Source organism: Amblyraja radiata, chromosome 23, assembly GCF_010909765.2.
Source record: "Amblyraja radiata isolate CabotCenter1 chromosome 23, sAmbRad1.1.pri, whole genome shotgun sequence".
Taxonomy (NCBI): domain Eukaryota; kingdom Metazoa; phylum Chordata; class Chondrichthyes; order Rajiformes; family Rajidae; genus Amblyraja; species Amblyraja radiata.
The window spans coordinates 20479388-20497291 of record NC_045978.1 but is presented as its reverse complement, the minus strand read 5'-3'; the positions used below and the strand labels follow the sequence as shown (position 1 = coordinate 20497291).

At 47.5% G+C, this 17904-nt stretch overlaps 1 protein-coding gene across 2 annotated transcripts in view; it reads right to left on the bottom strand.

Annotated features, from left to right (window-relative positions):
• Positions 1-17904, bottom strand: part of col9a3 (collagen type IX alpha 3 chain) — an 81462-nt gene that overhangs the window by 31909 nt on the left and 31649 nt on the right. For both annotated transcript variants that reach the window (XM_033041686.1, XM_033041685.1), the window contains exons 14-22: positions 16789-16842; positions 15922-15975; positions 15080-15133; positions 12859-12912; positions 10589-10642; positions 10402-10455; positions 8439-8483; positions 4391-4444; positions 4227-4280 (exon numbers count right to left, since the gene is read on the bottom strand). In XM_033041686.1, coding sequence (XP_032897577.1) covers positions 4227-4280; positions 4391-4444; positions 8439-8483; positions 10402-10455; positions 10589-10642; positions 12859-12912; positions 15080-15133; positions 15922-15975; positions 16789-16842 — 477 coding nt within the window. The remainder of the gene's footprint in view (positions 1-4226; positions 4281-4390; positions 4445-8438; positions 8484-10401; positions 10456-10588; positions 10643-12858; positions 12913-15079; positions 15134-15921; positions 15976-16788; positions 16843-17904) is intronic.

The following is a 17904-nucleotide window of genomic DNA, read 5'->3' as shown; positions in this document are numbered from 1 at the left end:
TACCAGAGGGCATAGCTTTATGGTGTGAGGGGTAAAGTTGAAATAAGATGCAAGGGGCAGGTTTTTTTTTACACAGAGGGTGGTGCGTGGCTGGAATGTGTTGCCGGGGGTGGTTGTGGAGGTAGATACGATAGTGGCGCTTAAGACACTTTCGGATAAGCACGTGGATATGCAGGGAATGGACAGATATGGATCACGTGCAGGCAGCGGAGATTAATTTAATTTAGCACCCACTGCTGTTAGTGAGAATGAGTGACAGGGTGGGGATGGGGGATAGTTTAGTTTGGGGGGGGTATGTCGGGAAAGGGAGAAAGAGGTGAATTCAAGAATGGGGTAATGGATGCCGAAGAGAGAAGCACACTCCCTACCAGACGCAGAAGAAATATTTCTACTACAGTCAGAGGTGCGGAGTGATCTGACCACACTGAACTTTGCTGGTCCACCACCTGTTTACATCAACTCAATGGGTGTTGCATGCAGTGGGGACGTCTGGTAGGCCGGCACAGTGGTGCAGCAGGTAGAGCTGCTGCCTCACAGCACCAGAGTCCCGGGTTCGAACCTGACCTCGAATGTTGTCTCTGCGGAGTTTGCACGTTCTACCTGTGACTACATGGGTTTCCTACGGGTGCTCCGGTTTCCTCCCACATCCCAAAGATTTGCGGGTTTGTAGGTTAACTGGCCTCTGTAAATTGCCCCCTAGTAGGGAGTGGATGAGAAAGTGGGATAACATAGAATTAGTGTGAACGGGTGATCAATGGTCAGCGTGCTCGGTGGGCCGAAGGGCCTGTTTCCCTGCTGTATCTCTAAACTAAACTAAAACTAAACTGACAGCGAGAAAGGCACAAAATGCAGGAGTAACTCAGTGGGTCAGATTACGTTTTGTGTCGGGACCTTTACTAATTCTGAGCTGTGACTATTGAACAGAGCTCTCATCTCTGCGCCAGAAGATGTTGCTCTCAACTCTTAAGCACCTCATCGAGACTGATGCGTGGTGCTGTAGAATTCAATATACTATCCTTTGTTTAGAAAGGGGGAACGTTTAACGAAAATGTGTGGGGCAGGCTTTGTTTCAGTGAACACAGAGGTTGGTGAGTGCCTGGAACACGCTGATGGTGGAGGCAGATACAATAATGGCGTTCAAGACGCTTTTGGATAAGTAGGATATGCAGGGAATGGAATGATATGAATCATGTTCTACGGAGATACAAGGAACTGCAGATGGTGGAATTTTGAGCAAAACATAAAGTGCAGGAGGAGCTCAGCAGGTCAGGCAGCATCTGTGGAAGGAATGGGTCCCGACCCGAAACGTCTTCTGTCCATTCCATCCACAGATGCTGTCTGACCCGCTGAGTTCCTCCTGCATTTTGTGCTTAATAAGGGCCTGTCCCACTGTATGTGGTAAATCAAGAGTTCACCCGAGTTTTCCCCTGATTCGAACTCGGAGAATGTCCGTAGCGGGTCCGTAGGAGTTCGTGAATGTCCCGTAACGGCTCGTACGAGTAACGGGAATTCCGGTAAACACGTGACGTTTTTTCAACACTGTGAAAAATGTCCACGAGTAAAAAAATACTCGTGATGAAAAAAATAGTTTCTTTTTACTCGTGCGAGCCGCTACGAGACATCCATGAACTCATACGGACCCGCTACGGACATTCTCCAAGTTTGAATCAGGGGAAAACTCGGGAGAACTTGAATTACCTCGTACAGTGGGACAGGCCCTTTACCGTAATGTTCTGTTTTCTAAACTATGACTGTGAGTAGCACAAGCTAGTGTGCATGTCAGCCTCTTGATCTGCTCCCTGAACAATGGAGCTTATTGTTCTAGACACTGCAGTCGGTCGAGAGATACCATCTCAGAAAAGACCATCAGTGGTTGCTCTCCCTCTGCTACTTTCCTGGTAAGAAGCCAATCCAAAGAGTCTATTGACAACACTCCATTTCTCTCCCAGTGAAAGATCACATTTTGAATTTTTTTCCTTTCCCCTCTGTTTTTGCGGCTAATATTTCCATTTCTACAAGCAGCACCAGAGCATTTCATTTGTACATTATCGCCTGACTGCATGCGAGGGCTTCCTGTGCACACACTGACGAGGGAAATTCCAGTCTCACAGCAGCGACCACGGTTCAGAGGAATCTTCTGAAAAGCAACCACCGTTGTAGTACAGGAACTTGTGATGCCTTGAAAGCTGCTATAGAAATGCAAGTCTGTCCGATAGAGTGCACTGTGAGCATGGGTCATTTCTGAATGGAAATATTTAAAGCAGTGAATGTGAAACACACATACATGCATGTGTTGGAAAACACACAAGTGTTGTAATACACATTCACACACAGCCTGGTGTGCACACAGACCCGCATACACTGCCTGATACACACGCACACACACAACAACGTCACTCAGTAACAGGTACCCAGAGATCGCCTCCCTGTCCTCAGCCCATGTTGTTGACCCTCCCGTACTTATCTCACACAGTTCCCCTTTCCCCTGACCATCCAATTCGGTCATCCAGTTCTACAACCTGGAGCCACTGAGCTTCACAAAGGGAACTACATCAATACTTGAAAGGAAATAATTTCCAAAGGTTAAGGGAAAGAAGGCAAGGCTAATTCCAGAATTTTAAAGAACTAGCAGAGGCTTGTTGGGCAGAACAGCCTCCTCCTGTGCCCTGTTCCTCCAGGGTGCTGGGAGTAGAGGCGTAACGTGCTCCCCATGCAGGTGAGCGGCCGGGGGAGGTTCCACAGCAACAGGTGCCTCAGAAGCGGTGGCACAGTGGCGCGGAGTTGTTGCCTGACAGCGCCGGTGACCCCGGTTTGACCCTGACTACCTGTCCTGTCAGTACGGAGTTAGTACGTTCTCCCTGTGACTGCGTGGGTTGCCTCTGGGTGCTGCTATTTCCTCCCACACTCCAAAGACCTGTGGGTTTGTAAGTTAATTGGCTTCTGTAAATTGTCCGTAGTGTGTAGGATAGCGCTGGTGTACAGGGTGATTGCTGGTCGGCGCAGACTGGGTGGGCCGAAGGGCCTGTTTCCACGCTATATCTTTAAAGCCCAAAGTAAAGTCTAAAGAAGCCCCTGCCAGTGCCACAGGAGAGTGGGGAGAAGGCCATTTAGCCCTTCAAGCCTGTCCTGCTTTTCCATCAGATTCAGGCTGAATAGACCCCCAGTCACCTCTTTGTTCAAGACTAACTGTACCAGCCTGAGACTCAACAACTTTCATTTGCTGACCCCGCTAATATTTATAGCCCATCCATAATTGCCCCTGAGTTGCGGAGGTTGCTCGGAGTCTCCGGCACTCGAGGTTTGGAGTAGCATCAAGGCCAGACCAGGGGTAGGCAGCCAATTTGCTTCCCCACCTCGAAACCTAACCTGCTCAAGGATCGGTCTAGGGCGGCACAGTGGTGCAGCAGTAGAGATGTTGCCTTACAGCACCAGAGACCTGGGTTCGATCCTGACTATGAGTGTTGTCTGTATGGAGTTTGTACGTTCTCCCTGTGACCGGGTTTTCTCCAGGTGCTCTGGTTTCCTCCCACACTCCAAAGAAGTGCAGGTTTGTAGGTTACTTGGCTTCTGTAAATTGTCCCTAGTGTGCAGGATGGAACTAGTGTGCTAATGACCGATGGTCGGTGTGGACTCAGTCAGCAGAAGGGCCTGTTTCCATGCTGTATCTCTAAAACTAAAACTATGGATCTCTGGTGTCAGGTCCACGATTGTCCTTTGGGTGAGGTTCTCCCAGATCAAGAGATGGGAACTTCTCCGAGACCAGGCAACTGGAGGGGTGTGGACGTGACCCAATGGAGGACCTTACATTGAGGAAGGCTGTTGTCGGAGAGAGTATGGGGAGGAGCAGAACAAGAGGCCGACATAATAAGAGTCAGTGAGGAATCCAACCCAAATATTGCTTTAAACTGGCAGAAAGAATGTGCAGTGGGGAACTGCAGATGCTGACACCTTGCACAGAACAACAAATGCTGAAGTAACTCAATGGGTCAGGAAGCATCTCTGGAGGACATGGATAGGCAACGTTTTGGTTTGGAACCCTCTTCATTGAGTTACTCCACCACCTTCTGTTCTACAAGAGAAAGTGGAACTTGTTCCCACAAAGGGGTGAGATGAGTAAGATCAATGCATTGCAATCCAGGCTGGCCAAGGAGATGAGGGAGGAGGGGGGTAGAGGGTCATACTGATAGGGCAAGTCTAGCACAACATTTTCTATTGTTACCACTTACGTCAACGCCTCTTGGTCCCTGCTCACCCATGTCGCCAGAGTCCCCCATCTCTCCCTGTGATGTGAACAGCAAACAGTTAGAACATTTTAACACAGAGACAGAGAAACAGGTAAATGCAACAATGACCCAGTGGTGTACTGGGTCCGAGTTCATGGGGGACTTACCGCACTCCCAGGGGCTCCCTGAGGTCCTGGTCCTCCCGCTGGTCCTCGGCTTCCCTGTGTGGGGACAAAAGGGGCAAAGCATCAGTGACAAGCCAGGTCAAACCGCACAGAGCTCCTCATGCTGACCCCGCGTTGAGACCCCACGCAGACACCCCATGCCGACACCTCATGCCGACACAGACACCCCACGCAGACACCCCGTAGACACCCCACACAGACACCCCACACAGACACCCCACACAGACACCTCGTACAGACACCCCACACAGACATCCCACACAGACATCCCACACAGACACCCCACACAGACACCCCATGCCGACACAGACACCCCACACGGACACCCCACACAGACACCCCACACAGACACCCCACACAGACACCCCACACAGACACCCCACACAGACACCCCACACAGACACCCCGTACAGACACCCCGCGCGACCCGTTCACCCACATTTGTCCCTGGGGTTACAAATGGGACTGACATCATAGGAGGTTCAATAACTGAGGACTTGTAAAGGGGAGAAGGCTGAAGAGTGACCCAATATCTGTACATGTGTATCTGGCTAAGACCCAGTACAGGTGTACCTGTCCAAGATCCTGTATACTGTACAGGGATATCTAACCAAGACCAGTACAGGTATATCTGACCAATATACTATACAGGTGTCTCTGTGCAAATTTTTAGTGAACATTTGTGGCTGGTTCCATAGTGAGCATAATATACAGCATGGCGTTTAACAGTGCAAGTGATATTCAACACTGCCCGGTTCATCACAGGTACTGACTGCCCCACCATCGAATGGATCTACAGGAGACGCTGCCTCAAAAAGGCAGCGAGCATCATCAGAGACCCCCACCACAACTGGCCACGTTCTCGCTTCACTCCTGCCATCGGGAAGAAGGTATCGGAGTCTGAAAACCGTGACCATCAGGTTCAAGAACAATTTCTTCCCAACAACCATCAGACTCTTTGAACATTACACGACACTAACCTCAACTATAAACTTCTATACACTATCTTTGGTTGCACTAAGGACCAGGCTTTTTTTTGCACTGGTATTGGGTTTTTAATTTATTGAATTTTGTATAATACAATATATATAATCTGTGTGTACAGTGTTTACAGGCCTGAAGATGCTGCAAGTAAGAATTTTATTCTTCCATTGTCGGTATATATGGCAATTAAACACTCTGGATGCTGGTTCATTACTGGTTCAGGTAAGACCATGATATGTAGACTATTGTGTGACAATGTGTATAGAAATGGCTGATTACACCAATCTGGGCTTGCAGGTTACTTTCATACAGGTATTTAACAGTACAGAATAGGCCGTGATATGTATAGCCAGGGTGGATGTATTTAATTTCAGTTTGTGCATTTCCAAACTTCTGCCAGGGTTTAATGTCAGCATTAAACCAATCTCGTGCAATCTGCATTCTATTCAGCTATGAGAATCAGAATCAGATGCTTTGTCTAGAGTACAACAACTCCATAAGTCCAGTCCTTGACCCATGACCCAACCCAATGACCCTGTAATCACGTTGAAAATATACCCCAATCCTACACCCATGGTTTCAGGCGGGTATGGACCTCGGGATCATGGTATAGAAAGGCTGAAGATGTCAGTGAAAATGCCAACCCGTTGATCCAGGTATGTTTTGAGAATGTGGCCAGGTACACCACCATGGCTGGACGCTTTCTGGGGTTCACTCTTGTGAAGGATCTTCTGATGGTGGCTGAGATCACAGGGTGTTGGAGCAATGAGGGCTTGTGAAGGTACATCATTGTTCTCCCCTTAAAAGCAAGTGGAGAAAGCACTGAGCTTGCCCAGGAATGAGGTGTTGCTGTTACGTGAGCTACTTAGTTTCACCTTGCAGGGAGTGAAGGTTTGCAAGCCCTGCCACAGTTGTCGAGCATCCATCTGAAATTCCAGTTTAGTCTGGAAGTGGCTCTTTGTGCTTGCAATGGCCTTCTGAAAGTTCAATGGGTTCAAAGGTGCAACGATGCTTCATCGTCACGTGTGAAATGCAAACTCACAGTGAAATTCTCATCTTACAAACAGTCCAGTAGAGTATCACCATACCATCCATGATTAACAATTGTACAGCAATAGTCTATTGAGCCTGCAAGCAAGAGTTTTGGCAATGATTTTCAAGTCCAGTCCACGCTCCAGTTGTTAAGACCGGTGCCCGATCCAGGCAAGCCCCAGGCTGTTGCAGGCCTCCGGTCATCACCTTCTCTTGGTCGACAAACAACCAACATCCTCTCATCGCCCGTCTGCCTTGGTTTCCCAGGGGAGCCTCCGCAGCCTTGGACTTCCTGAATTGCCTTATTTGCCCACCACAGATCTGGCCCTCAGTAGATTGTGGACCTCCTAGGCTTCTTTCTAGCTGGCGGATACATGGATGGTCTTGGTAGGAACACATTCTGTTATGAAGTTGTTCACAACTGTGGCATATTTATTCAGGTACCTTGAACTTCCTCCAGCCTACCGAGTCCAAACAGTTGCAAAGTCACCCTTTTGCCTGCCTTGATCAGCTCTGTACAATCCTCTGCCCTCTTCAGTCGCTGCCTGGTCTGGACGCTGGCAGAGGGTGCATTTTCAGAAATGCTACTGAGGCATAGAGGGACAGGGTGTGAAACAGTGATTGAGTGTATGATCTTCTGGTGCTGCAGGAGACATTATGATGGTAGTTTGGAAGTGTCTTCTTCGAGCTAACTTGTTGAAGTCCATGGCAAAGATGGAGAAGGCATCGGGGAATGGCATCTGGTATTTTTGACCATGACGTGCAGCTCCTCCAGTGCTAGATGGACTGGGGTGAGATGTAGACCACGGTCGTGATGATGGAGTTGAAATCCCTCGGGAAGGAGAAGGGACAGCACTTCACCGGCAGGTGTTCCAGGTGTGGAGAGTAGGAGTTCAACAAGACCTCTATATCTGAGCACCAGGAAGAGTTTTCCATGAGGCAAAAGCCTTCACCTCTCCCTTTTCCCAATTACACCACCCAGTCCTTGCAATGGATGGAGAAACCTTCGGGCTGGAGGGTTGAGTCTGGACAGCTGGGGGTGAGCTACGTCTCTGTAAAACAGAGTGCACTGCATTCCCTTTTGGTTATGCAATCTCACACTACACACTACCCCGGCAATCAGAACCCTCAAGAATGAAGGAGGCTACTGTTAATGGTGGACATTGCCCAGTCCATCATGAGTACTGACCTCAAGGAGCTAACACCACCCTACCTATGCTCTCTTCTCACTGCTCCATCACAAATGAGGTACAGGAGCCTGAAGACCATGATCCCCAGGTGCAAGAACAGCTTCTTCGCATCAGCACCTTGAACCACCCTACACATCCCTAACTCAGCACTGAATTACTGCGGAGTTATGCATTGTTTGGTTTTTGCACCCTTGAGGTCCGGTTTATTTGAATAAATGAGAACTTACAGCATATTTATCGTGAAATATTAATCATGCAAGGCCTGGATAGAGTGAATGTAGAGAGAGTGTTTCCACCAGTGGAAACGTCTGGGACCAGAGAACATATGGATAAAAGGACTTACCTTTTGAAAGAAGATGAGGAGGATTTTCTTTAGTCAGAGGGTGGTGAAGGTGTGGAATTAATTGCCACAGACGGCCCAGTCAATAGATATTTTTAAGATGGAGATTGAAAGGTTATTGATTACTAAGGGTGTCTGGGGCTATGGGGAGGAGGCAGGAGAATGGGGTTGAGGGGGAAAGATAGATCAGCCATGATTGAATGGCATAGATTTGGTAGGCCGGATGGCCTAATCTGCTCCTATAACCTATGAGCTTGTTGTGTCCAATGTGTCTACGAAGCTACAGCAAGTAATAATTTAATTATTCTGGTTCATATCTGGTGCATATGACAAATAAACACATAACATCATGGGCATCAGTGCATAGGACCAGCGACAGTCATGCATGGGGTTCATTGAGATGCTTAGGACATGCAGTTGCATTGTATGCGAGCTGCATTGTGTGCTACATGTACTGTTGTTTGTGTTATGCAAGGCAGCTCACCTGTTCACCTGCAGCTCCTTGATATCCTGGCTTGCCAGGTAATCCCTGAGGTACACAAATAGAGGCAAAAAAATCAGTTAGAGTCACTGAGCCATACAGCGCGGAAACCTGCCCTTCAACCCAACTAGTCTATATTACCCATGTACCAATATAAGATGGTTCCATTTGCCAGTGTTTGGCACCTTTCCCTCCAAACCTTCCCTATCCATGTACCCGTCCAAATATCTTTTGAATATTGTTGTAGTGCCTGCCTTAATGACCTACTCTGGCAGCTCGTTCCTTACACCCACCACCTTCTGTGTGAAAAAGTTGCCCCTCAGATTAAATCTTTCCCCTCTCAATTTAAACCGATGCCCTCTTGCCCTTGACTCCTCAACCCTGGGAAACCCAAAATATGCCCCTCATGACTTTATGCATTTCTATAACATCACCTCTCAACCTCCTGTGCGATCAGGAATAAAGTCCTAGCCCGCCCAACCTCTCGCTATAACTCAGTACCTCGAGTTCTGGCAACATCCTTGTAAAGCTTCTCTGCACTCTGTCCAGTTTAATGGCCTATCTTCCTTATAGTATGGTGACTAAAACATCTGTCTGTTTATTGTGTGCTCTCATTCCAACCTCTGATATCTGTGTGCTCTAACTATGTTCTCGTTCTGACATCTTTTATCTATGTGTCCTGACCATGTTTTCACTCTGAATGCTTTCTAATTATATATATATATATCATCATCATCATCATTAGCGGGGTGGAAGATTGCAACCTTCACGTGGTCCGCCCTGTTTCGACTAATGCAATTAACTCGACGTGCACAAACGGAAGATCAAATAGAACAAGTTGTCCAACAACTTTAGGCTGTGCACGCCACACGAAAGAAGAAGAATCATCATTAGCGACGCAGTGGTGCTGGTTTCCGACGGGCATGGTGATGGACGCACCACACATCTGTCCTCCATGCAGCCGGCAAGCTCCTCTTTTGTCCCTACACGTGCCTCTTCCATCAATGTCTTCAGCATCGTCTAGATTGGCCATCCCGGGTCACATCTTCCATGGGTGGGTTCCCACAGCACAACCTTGTTCGCTGGCATTTCTGGGGGCGGTGGCAGTGACCAGCGAGCCTCATCCTGCTCCACCTGATCTTCTCGATCAAAGGTGGAATCTCCCCATAGAGCTGGGCGTTGGTGATGTTTTGAACTTTTCTGAGCATTCGGGTGTAGGTACCATCGAGAGACTTGGACAGTGCTCGAGTGAGAGTCCATGCCTCACACCTGTACAATAATATGGTCTCTACAGTTGCATGAAAGAATCTAAGTTTGAGACCCTTAGACATCAGAGACGTCCAGATTTTCCCCACGTTATTGAGAGCTTTCCATGCAAGCGCTTTCCGGACCTTGATGTCATTCTCCGAGCTCTGCATCCCCGCTCTCAGGTACTTGAAGTCCTCCACTTTCTTGAGAGATGCACCGCCACTGGTCTTCAGAGGCTCATGGTCACCAGCGTTGTACGCCATGTACTCCATCTTCTTGGCATTGAGGTGGAGGCCCACTTTCTTGTACTCCGTCTCGACCCTGCCGAGCAGCTCCTGTGCCTCCCTAATCTTCTGACAGCAGGACGATGTCATCAGCGAAGTCGAGGTCTGACAAGTTGACTGGCCCGATTCTTCTCGAATTATGCTCTCATTCTGACCTCTGATTTCTGTGTGCTCTAACCATGTTCTCATTCCAGCCTCTGTTAATTGTGCACTCTAATGATGCTCTCATTCTGGCCTTTAATTTCTGTGTGCTCTAACCGTTCTCATTCCGACCTTGATTGACTGTGTGCTCTCATTGTGCTCTCATTCGGACCACTTATGTGCGTGCTCTAACCATGCTCTCATCATGCCCTTAGTGCCCTCTAATTGTTGTCTATTTTTCTTTGCACTCCCCCCACTAAGATCTACTGACGTTTCGAAGGTTCAATACTTACAGGCTGCCCAACAGGGCCTTTCTCTCCAGGGGCTCCGTGTTGCCCTGCTTCACCCTGTAACACAAGATGCATATTGTCAACACACTCCTGGAGCTATCTCCATCTCCTCCTACTCAGAACTACTTCATCGGAGTTTCCTTTAACAGCGGACGCTTTAACTAACAAGGAAGTAAAATCGACACGTTACCTTTTCTCCATTGGCTCCTGGATTTCCATCTCGCCCGTCACGCCCTTGACTTCCCTGAAATATTTCAGAACATTCTTAAGTCCTTTAGAAGCAACTCAGTTCAAGACAATCAGAATCCATGAACGAGCTCTCATAGATAGCGTGAAGCGGTCATGACATCCAAAAAAGAATTGTCCTTCACCCCGACACCCACATCTCATTCCGCCACCTCCAACGTGACCCCACCACTCGCCACATCTTCCCATCTCCCCCCATGTCTGCCTTCCGCAAAGACCGCTCCCTCCGCAACTCCCTCGTCAATTCTTCCCTTCCCTCCCGCACCACCCCCTCCCCGGGCACTTTCCGTTGCAACCGCAAGAAATGCAACACCTGTCCCTTCACCTCCCCCCTCGACTCCATTCAAGGTCCCAAGCAGTCGTTCCAGGTGCGACAAAGGTTCACCTGTATCTCCTCCAACCTCATCTACTGCATCCGCTGCTCTAGATGTCAGCTGATTTACATCGGTGAGACCAAGCGTAGGTTGGGCGATCGTTTCGCCGAACACCTCCGCTCAGTCCGCAATAACCTACCTGACCTCCCGGTGGCTCAGCACTTCAACTCCCCCTCCCATTCCCAATCCGACCTCTCTGTCCTGGGTCTCCTCCATTGCCAGAGTGAGCAACAGCGGAAATTGGAGGAACAGCACCTCATATTCCGTCTGGGGACCTTGCGTCCTTATGGCATTAACATTGAATTCTCCCAATTTGGCTAGCCCTTGCTGTCTCCTCCCCTTCCTTAACCCTCTAGCTGTCTCCTCCCACCCTCCCATCCGCCCGCCCTCGGGCTCCTCCTCCTCCTCCCCTTTTCCTTCTTTCTTTCCCCCCCCCCACCCCCCATCAGTCTGAAGAAGGGTTTCGGCCCGTAACGTCGCCTATTTCCTTCGCTCCATAGATGCTGCTGCACCCGCTGAGTTTCCCCAGCAATTTTGTGTACCTTCGATATTCCAGCATCTGCAGTTCCCTTTTGAACTCTCATCTGCCTCTGATTGATCTCAGCGTTTGTTCAACATTTACTGCCAAACATGTAGAAGTTTCATCCAATGCCTAAATTCCTTGCTCCTGGAATTGTTCTAGAGAATCTTTTCTACACCCTCTCTAATGTCATCAAATCTTTCTTATCAAGTGACGCCTATAATTTTCAGTAAATTAAACTACAACTGAAGTAACAAAGAACATAGAACACAGGAACAGGCCCTTCAGCCCACAATGTCTGTTTTCTCCTCTGCACTATCTGCTGTACCAGTGTGTGACATGATTTGAGTGGGTAGCACACAAAACAAAGATTTATCTCACTGACAATAATAAACCAATACCAACATCAATAGCAGAATTCAAAAGATTCACCTGCCTCGAAGAGGAAGAAGATCATCTTATCTCTTTAAGAAATCAGCCTGTATGTTTAAAAACTGACCCCAGGGTCTAAATTCTCTAACAAGATGAAACATAATCAAAGACCTTTCCTACTCTGGTCATCCCCGCTCCCATCGAACAGAAGACGCAGAAGCTTGAAAGACCCAGGAACATCTTCTCCTCTGCTATCAGGCTTCTGAATGGTCCCTCCATAAGCTGGTGTACTGTCTGAGTCACTGCTATCCTGTTGCGGACAATTAGTGCGCTACAATGCTGAGAACTATATTCTGCACTCTGTACCTTCCCCTTTGCTCTACCTATTGTACTTGAGTTTGATTTGATTGTATTTATGTATAGTATTATCTATACTATCTATTTGATTGGATAGCGTGCAAAACAAAACTTTTCAGTACACAATGGTACAGTTAATCTGGCTTGTTCATATTCATGTATAGCATTATCTGATCTGATTGGATAGCATGCAAAACAAAGCTTTAATACACAATAGTAAACCTAAACCTAAGCCTGGAATTCACCTCACGTTCCATGCCTGCTCTACAATGATGAATGAATTAATACGTTTATTGGCCAAATATTCACATACAAGGAATTTGCCTTGGTGCTCTGCCCGCAAGTGACAACATGACATGCAGTGACAGTTAGGAATGACACATAAAACATTAAACATTAATAATATAACATTATTGATTAAACATGTGAATTAAATAAAATACCAGAGCAAAAGGAGGCTAAAGATCTTTGACTATTGATCAGAGATACTGCTCATGGGGAAAAGTTGTTGTTATGTCTGGCTGTGGCAGCTTTGACAGATTGTACAAAAGGAAGAGATTCAATCAGAGCAAATGCCCTGGACACACTTACCAGTTCCCCCTTCTGACCAGCTAGACCAGGCAGCCCCCGAGGACCAAACTTCCCCTGTAACAAGAGAAGAGAGTAGTTAACGAAGCCAGGGGTAGTGAGACCTATCAAACCAAGAGAAATTGGAACAATAGGAGAAATAGACTAGAGAAGCACACTAGAATATACTATACTAGAAGAGCATTGGAGGCCCTGACTGAGGCCCCAGACTACGTGACTGACAGATAGGCCCTGCCCATGACTGCCAGGTAAGCCCCATCCCAAGACTATCTGACTGACAGGTAAGCCACAGACACTCACAAATGTTGAAATCTGTACAAAACTATAAAAAAAAGAAACATCTTAATAAGAATGAAAACAAACACTTTCTGACACATTTAACCATTGCATCCATCTAAGTTGACTCGAATCCAGAGCTATAAATGTCCCTGAAGTTGCCTCTCCCTATTCCTCTCCATCGATTGGATGCAAGTGTTTCCGTAGTTACTGCTGGGGATCCACAGGAAGTTGGCCACTGGCCTTGGCTTCCATAAGGAGTCCAATTTTGTGGCTCTTGGGAAAGCTGGGTGCTCTGTGCTGGCGTGAGTGACCCACACAAGTGTTTTGAATGTCATTCTGATCCTCTTTAAAGTTTAGAGATACAGAGTGGAAACAGGCTCTTTGGCCCACAGGGTCCACCATCATCTGCCTCCACCATCACTCCTGGCAGCATGTTCCAGGCACCCACCACCCTCTGTGTAAAAAAACTTGCCTCGCACATCTCCTTTAAATTTTCTCCCTCTCATCTTAGTATTTGACATTTCCACTCTGGGAGAAAAGGGTTTGTCTACCCGTTCTATACCATTCACAGATTATCCAGTCATAATCTATATCCAGCTGCGAGTCAATGCTCCAGGAATTTTCTGGAATCTCCTGGAATGTAAGCGGATGTGGCGGGACCAAATTCAAGGAGACTTCATTGGAAAACTGTCATCTTTATTTGTACAAATATTAGGATGGCAGAGAAGGCAAGAAGTGTCCAATCAGGTATTGAAGTTTGTACTCACTTTCCTATTTATTATGGAAAGATGGGGTGAGAGTGTCAATGACTAATCACAGGAGACTCAGGGCAGGTTAATAAGTCACATGTTGTGACCTGTTGAAGTACATACATCCAGAACCATGATCAGTATGGAGATCTGCCAAGGTGTTGGTTTGGTGTATATTGCTGGAGTCTTTAGTGGTCTAAGCCTCTCATGACGGCACAGCAGCAGAGACCTGGGTTCTACGGGTGCTCTCTGTGTGCAATTTGTACGTTCTCCCTGTGACGTGCGTGGGTTTTCTCCAGGTGTTCCGGTTTCCTCCCACACTCCAAGGACGTGTAGGTTTATAAACTAATTGAGTTTGGTGAAATTTTTTTAATTGTCCCGAGTGTGTAGGATAGTGCTGTTGTACGGGGTGATCGACGGTCGGCATGGGCTTGATATGGCCAAAGGGTCTGTTTCCCCACCATATCTCTAAAGTCTTAGGTTTAAAAGGATCATCTCTGCATCTTCCACACTCTATGCAACCTCCCCATGGCTCACTGCATCTCTCTGCCTCTTGCTCATTCTATTCATTCCATACTACCCTGCCAAGATTCCCCGATCTGAAGAAAGGTTGACCAGAATCCCACTCTGGAGAAGGAGGCCATTTGGCCCATTGTGCCCATGCTGGCTCTTCGTAAAGAGTTATCCAATGAATCTTGAATTCTCCAATTTTAGATAACCTCTAACAACCCCCCTCCGCTTCTCCCCGCACCCCCTTTTCTTTACCTCCCCCTCCTCTGTGCCCCACCTATTTCTCCCTTCTCCCTCGCCATCCATTCCTTCCTCTGGCTTCACTTTTCAGAACTTTTCAATTCTTTTATCTCACATCTTTTTTTCATCTTTTTGCCATGGTGCAATAATCAACGCCCAACCTACCCTCCTCTCGTCTGTTTTACCTATTATCTACCAGTCTTTGTCCTGCCCCTCCTATAGAGCCTTCAGAGAGACCCGGAGAAAACCCAGCACAGAGTGTCTCTATTAGTAATCGCGCAACTGCAGTTCCTTGTGTCTCAGAACACATGACAATATTATACATGTCTAACGATAAGGTCCTAATGGTTTTTATCCTATATGTTATGCATCATTCAAGGAGTTTTGAGAAATTGAGGTAGGATCATGACAGAAATATCCATTGAAAATATCAGACAGGGACTTACCGAGCTTCCTTTAGTTCCTTGGATTCCCACATGTCCTTTGCGACCAGCATCTCCCTGGAATCAACACCAAACAATCATTGATTAGCTGCCGGGCCAATCCATTAGGTGGCCTCACTCACCAAGTGGAAGTCACAGGCTACTGGTAACTCAATCATCCTCAACATATGTGCGATCAGGCAGCTGGGACAGTCGGGCCGCTGCCACACCCCGGCAGGTCTGACTTGCCCGCCGTGGAACCGGTAACCCGGCTGAAGAGGGAAGCCGCCGAGCCCAGCCCCTGCTCGTCCCGAGGAACAGAGAACCAGAGAGGAAGGTGGAGAGAATCGGCGACAACGGACGCAAGACCAAGGGGCCGGTAAGGTGAACCGGGGGTCTTTCCTTCCGCACCCACAAGGATGGCTGCGGGAGCCCATGGACTCAGTGGGCTGTTTCTATTTCCATTTCTATAAATTTCAATACACTATTTCATCCGGGATTGTGCTTATGTCTAGTAATAATTTACTGAACTGTATGCAAAAAAATAATAATTTCACTGGTACCTCGGTACATGTGATAATAAAGAACCATTGAACACAAGCCAGTTCCAAACTGCGGTATATCCACTGGCCCACTCCCTCTCGCAGCCCTCAACAGAAAAAAGATCGAAATATTTGCCACCACATCATCCTTCTCCAAGTCTGTGCATTGGCCACTTTGATTTTGTTTTTAAAAACTCAAAGACAAATCTGTTTGAAGCAACATCCTAACCCTCTCCAACTCTAAGCGCCAATGAAGGGAAGGTTGGAGGATTCAGAGCGGCGCTCACGGTGGAGGGGACGTATTCCCGGTGTTTCTATACTTACAACTTTCCCAGAACCCCCTCGAGGGCCAGAAGCTCCTGGAAATCCCGTCAGACCCTGTGGGCAAAGAGGAGAATCAGAAAAGAGAATCAGGCACCAACTCGCACTGATCGGCCACCAAGGGTCCCAGTGGCAGCCCGCTTGTCCCTGCGGCCACCACCAGCATCATCAATGACCAGTCGCACTCCCTCCCCTCCCCTCTCCTCCCCCATCAGGTAAGAGGTACAGAAGTGTGAAAGCGCACACCTCCAGATTCAGGGACGGTTTCTTCCCAGCTGTTATCAGGCAACTGAACCATCCTATCACCAACTAGTGAACTGGAGTCCTAAGCTACTATCTACCTCATTGGAGGCCCTCGGACTACCTTTAATCGGACTTTATCTTGCACAAAACGTTATTCCCTTAATCCTGTATCTGTACACTATGGACGAATGTAATCATGTATGGTCTTTCCACTTACGGAATAGCGCACTTTTCATTGTACCTCAGTACATGTGACAATAATAAACAATACTATATAAAACTTGGAAACGATGCATACAAATTGGCACCATAATTGTGGTGACCCTTGGGTACTCCCCCAGTGTAATCTACTATGCTTACACCCTTACACCTAAGTATGCTTGTTCCTATGTACAGTAAGATTTTCATTGAACTGTGCGCTAAAAAAAGGATTTCACAATACCTGGGCACATGTGATAATAAAGTACCATTGAACCCAGCGCCCAACATACCCTCCCCTCCCCTCTCCTCTCCTCCCCCCTCAGCTAGCATCCTCCCCCTTGCCGAGGCTTGGGTCCCCTTCTTTTGTGAAAGGTGCTATTTAAAGGCAGGTTGTTGTAGAGCACGGAACCGCGAGCATTGACTCACCCTGCTGCCGGAAGGGCCAGGCTTACCCATCAGACCTCTCTGTCCTCGAGGGCCCTGTGGAGTGAACAGAACAGTACCACTCATGACAATCCAGCCAGTAACCTCCTCCCTCTCTTCCACAGCCGGACCTGCCCCCACATACACAGGTCGTATGGCGATACAAGGAACTGCAGATGCTGCTTTACAAAACAAAACTCAGCAGGTCAGGCATTATCTCTGGAGAACATGTATAGATGCCATTTTGGGTGAGGACCCTTCTTCAGACAGATGAAGGATCCCAATCCAAAACATCACCTATCCATGTTCTCCAGGGATGCTGCCTGACCTGCTGAGTTACTCCAGCACTTTGTGTCTTTTTGTTTTTTAAATGTTTGTTTCTTGTGTCTTTGACACATAATTGATGAAATTATTGAAGTTGTGGGGTCATGTTACAGTTGTACAAGACATAGGTGAGGCCACGTGTAGAGTATTGTGCTCAGTTTTGGTCACCCTGTTATTGGAAAGATGGTGTTAAGCTGGAAAGGGTGCAGAGAAGATTTACAAGGAAGTTGTCTGTTTCCATGCTGTATTTCTAAACTCAATTAAATAAACACTCTTCCATGAAAGATGAAGACCCATTTATGAGGATGTTGCCAGGACCAGAGTGCCTGAGCTACAGGGAGAGTATGAGCAGGCTAGGACTTATGCCTTGGACACAGGAGAATGAGGGGTGAACTTATAGAGGCATACAAGATCATGAGAGGAATAGAGAGAGTAAATGCACAGTCTATTACCCGCAGTAGGGGAATCGAAAACCAGAGGACATAGGTTTAAGAGGAGGGGAGGGGAGGGGGGGGGGGGAAGATTTAATGCAAACCTGACAAGCAACTATTTTTACACAATGGGTGGTGGGTGTATGGAAGAAGTTGCCAGAGGAGATAGTTGAGGCAGGTACTATCACAAGGTTTAAGAGATATTTGGCCAGGTACATGGATATGATAAGTTTAGAGTGATATGAACCGAATGCAGGCTGGTGGGACAAGTGTAGAAGGGGCATGTTGGTCGGAATGGGCAAGTTGGGCTGAAGGGCCTTTTTCCATATTGTATAACTCTATGACTATGTGATGATGAACTTGA